This window comes from Salvia miltiorrhiza, chromosome 1 (genome assembly GCF_028751815.1).
Source record: "Salvia miltiorrhiza cultivar Shanhuang (shh) chromosome 1, IMPLAD_Smil_shh, whole genome shotgun sequence".
In the NCBI taxonomy this organism is placed as follows: domain Eukaryota; kingdom Viridiplantae; phylum Streptophyta; class Magnoliopsida; order Lamiales; family Lamiaceae; genus Salvia; species Salvia miltiorrhiza.
In genome coordinates, this window is record NC_080387.1 from 30331276 (window position 1) to 30340791 (window position 9516).

Consider the following 9516-nt stretch of genomic DNA (forward strand, 5'->3'; position numbering starts at 1 on the left):
CTAAAAAAAGAAATAAATGCGGATTCAAGTTTGAAGTGATCAATCATAGGAAATGAAACTTGTAAACGTAAAATTGGTTAAGGGTGTGTTTACTTTGGTAATAAAATTTTCATTTGAAAATGATGGATAAAAAAATGTGAGATAATATTATCTTTTTCTACTTTTTTTATCATGTGTTTACTTTGTTAGAAATAGACGGATAAACAAATTAAAATGTTGGAAAATATTTTCACACCCTCCCAATGGGATAATATTATCCAACATTTGTGAGAAAATGAGTGAAAAGGGGCTGCCCGAATAAATTTTCAAGTCTGATCGGAGAAAATTATCCATCATAGGAAACATGTGAAAATGATGAAAATATACTTTTTCTAACACTTTCTATCAAAGTAAACACACCCTAACTAGAAAATTGTTGTATATATACAATTATATAACCTCTAAAAAAACTAGTTGTCTCTTGGCTCCAAGTTTTTCACATAATGAACGTGATGTTTACCTTTCCATGGCTGACACTTATATTAGCAGTCCATAAAATATCATCTTCTCCGCTAACACAAACAGTCTCGTGTTTTTATTTTTATTTTACATGGAAAAAATAATATTGTCTTATTATTTTATATTATTCGGATTGAATTGGACACTGCTACGTAGTCCCAATTAATTATGATATCCTCCTATATTATTCTCCTGGGATCAGATGTAGTGGAATTTAAAATTTGGGAGCAAATTACACGTTTATCTTCTCTACTCTTAAATATGCTCCGTCCCTAATCCCTATCCTAAATAATTTCCTAAATTTTCTTTTCAGGCTGCCCCTAAAAAAAAATACTACTATCTCTTTCTATTTTTAGACTATACTCTATCACTAATAATACTTCATTTACTTTTAATTATTTTTTAAACTTTTAATTATTCTCAATACCCCATCTATCATTGTTTTAAATTTTTTGGTCTTAAAATTGGTGCACCTCCCTCCTAAGGAGTATTTATTTGAGAGAGGGAGAAAGTAAAAGTAATTAGTTTTATCAAGAAGGAGACGAAAGTTTATAGCACGCCACATATTCCAACAAGTTATGGAATGAGTGGTCCGATTCAGCGCAATATTCACACACAGTGATGAAAAGAAGATGGACAAATGAAGCAGTTGTTGTGTCTGAACAATAATGTAATGGGCCCAACATTGAAATTCCAAAAATGCCCAACGCACTAAAATGAAGGAAAGCTAAATAGCTAATTGATATTGAGATTTGAGAGAGAGAGAGACAGCTGCATTGAGCCCATCCTCACATCCTAAATCATGGGATAGGATAAGGTGCTCAGAAGTCGGTCAACGATTTTCAACCAATTTCTGCTATACTCATTTTGAACACTATACTTAATTTCATGACTTCATTGCTTTTCTAGATATCTGATATAACAACTTATGTTTAAAAATTGCTTCTCTTTTGCCGCAAAAAATATAAATAAAATGCTGATCTCAAATCTCTTTGACAGAGTAAGATGCCTAATTTATTCATCCTTCAACTGACGTACTCGAGAAAATGACTGGTGATTTTTAAAGTAAAATGACGGTGAAGTAAATGGCACAGTTATTACAAGGACTGTTAAATTACGTTTGATTTGGGTATCTGCATTGACATTTGCACCATTTTACGTATAAAGTAATGGGATACGACATTTGACGCTGATAAAAAATTCACCATGCGCAGCGTAGCGGTAAAATAACCCCCCAAAAGGATCTTCATCAGTGACAATCATCTTCTCATTTAATAATGTTAAATTAATTACGTTTTATTTTGTTGATTCAACGATTTCCCAATTGCTACATCTTTTTTAACCTAATTTTTCTTCTGGCACATACACATGAAATTCCCAAGATAATACTAAGAAATTAACTATGTATCTAGCTCGAACCACGACCCATCAAGCACAACGATCGAGTTTGTAATTGGGCCGGGCCTAAACCAAATCCATTTACAATCATGGGCCGGGCCCATAAACAGAACAACCAGAGAAGGGCCCATATCAGTCACCATCCAATTCTGATTTATTTTTCCTCCAAACTCAAATGTCTGTAAGACTGTAATGACTAATGAGTGGATATTACAAACTACCCTTACCACCAAACTCATAGAAAATCAACTCTTCTCTACCCAATACCAAACCAAATAAAAGAAACTTCAAATTCAATCCTAAAGAATGATGAGATGCCAAGACAAGAATGCTGCAACATGTAGGATTCCCCATAACAATCACGTCTTGGTGCAAACAAGGAAGCATTCATCAGGAGGAAGGAGATAATGGAAACTTATAGGGCTCACAAGTTATGTATCCAATTTTAGTTCCTAGCCACAAATTGACCTTCACTGCTCACAAGCTACTATCTATACAATGATTTTTCATGCAATAACTACTCATTGTATCAATGCTACTTATGAAAAGGGAATTCCTCTTCCTTTTTGGACTCAATAAACCATTCTTATTACCCACAACTGTGAAGAAAACAGGGGGATATAACTACATATGTTCCCTAAAATTCATATAGGAGGAGTTTTGTTCTACTCTCAACAACTAATAACTAAACTACAATCCTCATCACCAAAAAATTTGATTCTAGCCCCAAGCTAATTAGCACATAAACCATGATCCTTGACACCATAAACCACAATGCAAATTACACACATTCTTCTCAAGAAAAAAGAAATGCACATTTTCAATGCAATACAGAAGCAAATTAAGCTAGAACATTTGAATTCCACCATCAATATCCATTCCATTATCCAGCATGTCAAACCACCATCCATCAATCACAAAGTAAACAAATTTGTGATCCATCCCCTCCCACCTTAACAAAAATGCCGACAATATTCCCATGCTACAAAAGGCCATATATGTAAGAGTTAACATCCGTACTAAGCTAAGCTTGAAACGCTAACAACATATATGATTCAATCTTGTACAAAGTGTTGGCAACTAGAAAATCACAAGCAGCGAAAAAAGCATGTAAATCAAGAAGCAAGCATACGCTATCAGCCCTCGATGCTCATCCCCGCAGTTGGCGAGCTCCACGACCAATCCGGTGCAGACACGCGTGGACCAGATCACGAACAGCCCCGTAATCACCATGATCGCCATTCCGCCTTGCGGCAAGAACAGAGAGACCGCCGACAACATCACGATGGGCAGCATACAGTACCCAATCAGACTGAGACACTTGTACATGTCCAAATTCCCGTTTTTACCCGCCAGCATATTGAACACGACGTACAGGAACATCGACGCCATCGTCACCCAGCCGAGTATGATTCCGAAATGCAATTTTCCGGCGAGGAGCTGGAACAATCCAAACGCCATCAGGAAGAGGAACGGTCCGGAGAGATCGGCGTCCTCGTGGAGGTAGTGATTGATCCGGAACGGGTTGAGAATCGATAGGGTTTTTTGGTAGATTTGCTTGGTGTTGATGCCGAGTTCTTCGAGAAGCGGCGGCTCGTCGTCGAAGCTGCCACCGACGCCGCCGATCGTGGAGGGGAATTGAGGCGCGGCGGAGAAGGAGGTGGACGCGGCGGCGGAGTTGACATCGAAGGAGAGGAAGGGGAGGCCAGGGTTCGAGGATCTCGGGGGCTGGAAAGGAGCGGTAGGGAGGCGGCGCTGCTGGGGGCCGGAGGCGGCCGTCGCCGGATTCCCGCCGGAGGGAAAAACCACCGGGGGCACGTTGAATTCCTTTGCCATGGATCGGGATTGGAGATCTGGCGAGAAACGCTTTTGATTAATTTTGGCTCTTTCGTGGTGAAGAAGTGTAGGATGATTCTTCCAGGTCGTGGACACAAATGTAAATAAGGGGAAATTAGGGTTTTTTTCGTAAGCGCAGAATTAAATAGGGGGTGCGGGACTTTATTGACCTCTATTGAAAATTACTAATCTTTGTTAAAATATTATTTTTAATTTATTTAAGTTATTAACTGTTGGGGTTATTTTATTTGGTAATTTCCGTTTTATTATCCCTTCAGCTCTGCAACTGCGGCATTTTACACCTTGAGCTAAGAGAAATGGCGGCCATCACTCGATTTCATCTTCTCCAACCATCTACGCTCCTCAAATCGTCTTCAATTCTCTCCAAATTTCCTCATGCTACTCCGTTCTTCACTATCTCCACCAATAACAACGCCGATCTCCGCCACTTCCGCTGCGGTGGCCGTAATTTCTCCAACATTCCGCCGCTTAGGTGTAATTCCGAGGTCTCTGCATCTGTTTTTTCTTCATTGATGAATAAAATTGATTTGTTTCATTTTGTCACACGCGTAGTTGATATTTGAAAGTCGAATTTGTGATTGCAGAGCAGTAGTTCAAGTACTGAATCGAGCCATTCGATAGTCAGCGATCTTCTGGACTACCTTAATGAATCCTGGACTCATTTTCATGCTACTGGTATCACGTTTGCTGATTCTGAGATTGTGCACTTTTCGCTTGAATTTTGTTTAATCGTCGAAATAACTTGTACTTGGTTCGTTTTGCTAACTTTATGTGCTAAAAAGGTTTTTGTTTTGCACTCTCCTTTTTTCAATCTAATAGTACTATTGTTCGCGGCTAAGTTGAGGAATATGTGAATATCCATCTTTCAAATCCGTTGTGCTTTCTTGGCATTATGACTAGGCTTTGAAGATCTTACTAAGACAAAAAAAAAAAAAAAAAATGAGTGTCAGTTCTGAACGTTATGCATTTACTTTGTGATGATTTTTTATGCGCTGGATATTAATTTTTGGGGTATCTACTTCTTTTTGGATGAAGAGAATTTGTTCAGAGTGGCATTGTATCATATAAGTTATAACATAATGGAGGCAAACATCACTGGTACTTCTAAATCACAGCAGGAAAAAGTTAGTTGCTTAGTTCTTCAGAAGGTCAAATTCACTTGGTTTTTACATTTATTCTAATGATTAATATTCTCCTCTCATGCAACATAAATTTGTTGGCATTGAACAGTGAAAATCACGAAAGCAAACCTGATGACATAATATATTTGAAAAGCAGATCTTAGTGTGACATTATCCTAATGTGTAATGTATGATTTTAACATGTACCTACTTGACTCTCAGGAACATTTCGAATTTATAGAGAATCTGCTGTCAGCTAGTTGATTGTTACATGTTTATGACTACATTCATATTTTTGTATTTCATGACATAGTCTGTGTAGAGGGCACAAACAACTCAATATATTATCTGGAGAAGTGTCGGGTTGTGAGGTTTCTTTTCTTGTTTAACCTTCACTCTTTTTTTATTGATAGCTGAAGCAAAAAGACAACTAGTTGCTGCTGGATTTCATTTGCTGAACGAGAATGAAGATTGGGAACTGAAGCCTGGTGGTCGCTATTTTTTTACGCGAAACATGTCTTCTTTAGTTGCATTTGCAATTGGGGAAAAGTGAGTAAATTTCATCTTGATTGTTTGACATAACTAAAGCAAAGTACATCACAATCATGTCAATTCTTCTGTGCCTCAGGCACTGGTTCTTGTAAAGATTAGTGCTTTCTCTGCACTTCAAATCACTTGGTTTCTTCTTTCTTGTCTTCGCCTTGTAATGAGTGCACCTTTTGCTCTCCATCCTACAAAATCAGAGTTTTAGTTGATAAAATGCTTACATTAGTGTTGCAGGTATTCAATTGGCAATGGTTTTCACGTGATTGCTGCTCATACAGATAGCCCATGTCTAAAACTAAAGCCAAAGTCTGCAACATCCAAATCTGGCTATCTTATGGTCAATGTACAGACTTATGGTGGTGGTTTATGGTACACTTGGTTCGACAGAGACCTAAGCCTAGCTGGAAGGGTTATTGTTAGAGCTGAGGATGGTTCCTTTTCACATAAGCTAGTAAAGATAAAGAGACCTTTGCTGCGAGTGCCCACACTTGCTATTCATCTCGACAGGTCTGTTGTTTTATCCTAAGAATCAACCGTCTTGAGGACTCTTTCCCTTAATCAAATTATGATTCCTGATGTCTGTGGCTGTAATGTTTGCTTCTTGACTGTTAGGACAGTAAATTCAGATGGTTTCAAGCCAAACATTGAGACTCAGCTCATTCCTCTTTTGGCAACAGAAGCTGAAAAAACATCCGATGACAAAAGTGCTGCATCTTCAAAAGCTGCTCACCACCAACTGCTTATGCAGGTGTCTCTCGAATCCCATTTTTCTGTCATGTGTTGCAGAATATCCAAGTCATGTTGCACTTTTATATTTTACTTTTCTGCAGATCTTGTCAGATGAGCTAGGCTGTCAGGTCGACGATATTGCTAGCATAGAACTAAATGTTTGCGACACTCAACCTAGCTGTCTTGGAGGTGCTAACGATGAGTTTATATTTTCTGGGAGATTGGATAATCTGGCTTCAAGTTTTTGCGCATTGAGAGCTCTCATTGATGCATGTGCCTCACCTGAAGATTTGGTTAATGAGCATGCAATTCGAATGGTTGCTTTATTTGACAATGAGGAGGTAATTATTGCAGTTGGATCTTTATACAGAACCGTTGAGTCAGATGCTGGTTGACAGAACCACATGTGTGTTTGCTCTCATAGTTGATGAAAAGACCGTTGTTGTCTTATCTCAAATCAAGTGGTTCAAAAGCATAACATGATACTTAGGATCTCTCGTAGTTTTCCCTTTCCTGCTTCCTTAAAAAATTACACTTGATGTCAGGGGTTCCACTGATGACAAGCCTTCTTTGATACTATATGTCTGCATGAGAAAAGCATTCCGCTATCAATGCTCACGCTAACATACTTGGGATTCTGAACCACCTTACCTCGTTACACTGCCAACAGGATGTACTTTGAACTCTTTTTGATACTTCTCCTACGCAAGATACCATGTAGTCTGTTGAGTCACTTCTCAGAATCTGGTATTAATCAATCCCCAACAAGGTCTTGCACGAGCCTTAAAAATTATGTTCCGTAGGTCTCGCACACTAATTCACAAAATAAAGTTGTTGAAGTTTCAACAAGGTCAGTGGAAAAGCTCTTACTATATTTTGTCACGAGCGGATGGATGAATTCCAAGCATGTATATGGAAACAAATCAACCCAGAGATAAGAGACAGTGAACAAATATTACCAACGCCCCTTGCATTCTGCATATTTTTCAACACTAGTCATTTTTATGCTTCTTTTCAAACTCATGACGTCTTTAACTACTTGTACTTTTGCAGGTTGGTTCAGATTCATGCCAAGGAGCAGGTGCTCCAACTATGTTTGAGGCCATGAGAAGAATAATTGCCTGTTTAGGTCAAAATATTGTTGGTGAATGTGGCTTTGCACGAGCAATTCGCCACTCTTTTCTTGGTACACTATCTGCAGCAGTTGTTCCTCATAAATCCTAATACCATCTTTGGAACTTAAGACCATTTCCTTCCAAGTAATGTTGAAAAGTATTTTTCATTTAGTGTTTGTGGAAAAGAAGAGACCCCCAAATCCCTAAAAAAATAAAAGATAGGACGTTGACAGAGAAATTATTGTGGTTATGAGATTTCATATAGGTGAGGCCCAATAATGCTTATACTTGAACATATTAAGTATATGATTTCTGTTACTATGTTCGAGGTACTCATTTTAGTTGATCGTCAAAGTACATATCTTTAGTCATTTGGCTAGTCTTACAAGTAGTGCAGCCATCGGTTGAGTAGCACATCCTAATCCAAGAGTAACTGAAGTTATTTGCTGAAGTCTGTCACCTTTTTATATTTGCATGCTGAACATGATAGTGAAGTTGGCTAACTTAACAAGTCTGAGGACGTGATTTAGTAGACCAAGAAGAGGAAGAGTTAGAGAAATGTTGTTGTGATCACACTAGATATGATTTATCCTGTCCAAGCATTTTTTTATAAGATAGAATTTGCGACTTCTGCAGTATCTGCTGACATGGCTCATGGAGTCCACCCCAACTTTGTGGATAAGCATGAAGAAAATCATAGGCCAATGTTGCAGAAGGGGCTTGTGATAAAGCATAATGCTAATCAACGTTATGCTACAAGTGGAATTACATCTTTTCTATTCAAGGAAATTGCTGACATCCACAATCTCCCCACACAGGTTTTCTTATTAATTTTTTTCCATGCTTTAATGATTTTGTCCTGTAATCTAAACTCTTAGTTTTTTGGTCGATCCTTTGAATTCAACAATTTAAACCTTCAACTTCATAGCAAGCTGGCCTTGGATTTCATTAGAGCATCTTATACTATTACAGCTTTCTTTGGCAACTCATTTTGTGTCTGCAAAGTCTCAATTGACATCCTTGATAGTGTTTCTGTTGCATCTATATTGACTTCCTCATATGAATTTAACACTCCTGAACTCAGTGTTCAACATGGTGAATTTTTTGTAACTAAAAGTAAAGGCAAATAGGTACAATAGAATTAAAAAATAAGAATAAACAGGCTGATAAATAGCGGGAACATATATACAACTAAGCAGTAAGCTTTTTCACTCTAATTGATATTTGACATCATCCTGACCCAAAACATTATGCTCATGCTGTTTTAATTTATGCAGGAGTTTGTTGTGAGAAACGATATGGGATGTGGTTCCACTATAGGTCCCATACTTGCTTCAGGAGTTGGAATCCGTACAGTCGATTGTGGCATAGCTCAGCTATCCATGCACAGGTTAACCTTTGACGTCAAGAGACCAAACTCTAGGATTTGTAAAATTAGAGACTAGTTAGTCTTACAACAAGAAGCCATGTTGTCAAATTCTTTCTGCTCCACGGAGACTCATTTTTTATTATTTGTTTGTTTTTCCATTTCTTGGAGTATTTGCACCCATTCTCATTCCTTTCTTCTCTCCCTTTGGCAGTGTAAGAGAAATCTGCGGCAAGGAGGATGTGGACATCGCTTACAAGCACTTCAAAGCATTTTATAGAACATTCTCAAGCATCGACAGAAAGCTAAAAGTGGATTCCTAACTGAAGAATATATAGTTGGGAAACTAGATTTTTAACCAAAGTTTGGACTGGTGTATTTGGCATATGTTTCTCATATGCAAATTTATTCTGTTTCTGTGAAATTGCAGAAATGGGGAACAACAATAAACTAGAAAAATATTATCAGCTCATAGAGCTGTGCATCAATGGCTGAACATTGACAAGGAATTTCAATGTCTTGAAACCTGTTATTACGTGGGAGGTCTTTTGTGAGCTGTTGCTGAAGTTGAGCTGGTTTTGAGTTGCAGGGCATTTACTTGTAGAAGCTTCTGCTTCAGTTCAGAAAGCAAGGCCTGATTCTCCAGAGTGAGTCGTTCAACTTTGTTGCGCAGTTTTTCGTTCTCGCGTATCATCTGATAGTTCTCCAAGTAGAGTTCCGAGTTGTGCTTCTCCATGTCTCACTTCTACTTAGACTGCAATCAACACAAGAAAAGCAGAAATAGTTGTATGTGTGTGGCAGCAAGCTAGGAGAGATGGGGAGGAGCTGAGTTTTGTTGTATTTATATGAAAACAGCCATACCAGAAGAGCAGCGGCTATAGTTGTG

The 9516-nt window shown here is 38.2% G+C and overlaps 2 protein-coding genes across 2 annotated transcripts; one reads left to right on the forward strand and one right to left on the reverse strand.

The window, feature by feature from the left end:
• Positions 1–2737: 2737 nt before the first annotated feature.
• On the reverse strand, positions 2738–3877 carry LOC131019389 (uncharacterized). The gene has a single exon (XM_057947935.1). The coding sequence runs from the start codon at positions 3730–3732 to the stop codon at positions 2977–2979; it is 756 nt and encodes a 251-aa protein (XP_057803918.1). The 5' UTR covers positions 3733–3877; the 3' UTR covers positions 2738–2976.
• Positions 3878–3961: 84 nt separating this feature from the next.
• LOC131019042 (probable aspartyl aminopeptidase) lies at positions 3962–9165 on the forward strand. The gene is made up of 10 exons (XM_057947729.1): positions 3962–4238; positions 4338–4428; positions 5288–5423; positions 5655–5927; positions 6033–6168; positions 6251–6490; positions 7203–7335; positions 7901–8082; positions 8542–8654; positions 8845–9165. The coding sequence occupies exons 1-10, from the start codon at positions 4050–4052 to the stop codon at positions 8951–8953; spliced, it is 1602 nt and encodes a 533-aa protein (XP_057803712.1). The 5' UTR covers positions 3962–4049; the 3' UTR covers positions 8954–9165.
• The last annotated feature ends 351 nt before the right edge of the window (positions 9166–9516 follow it).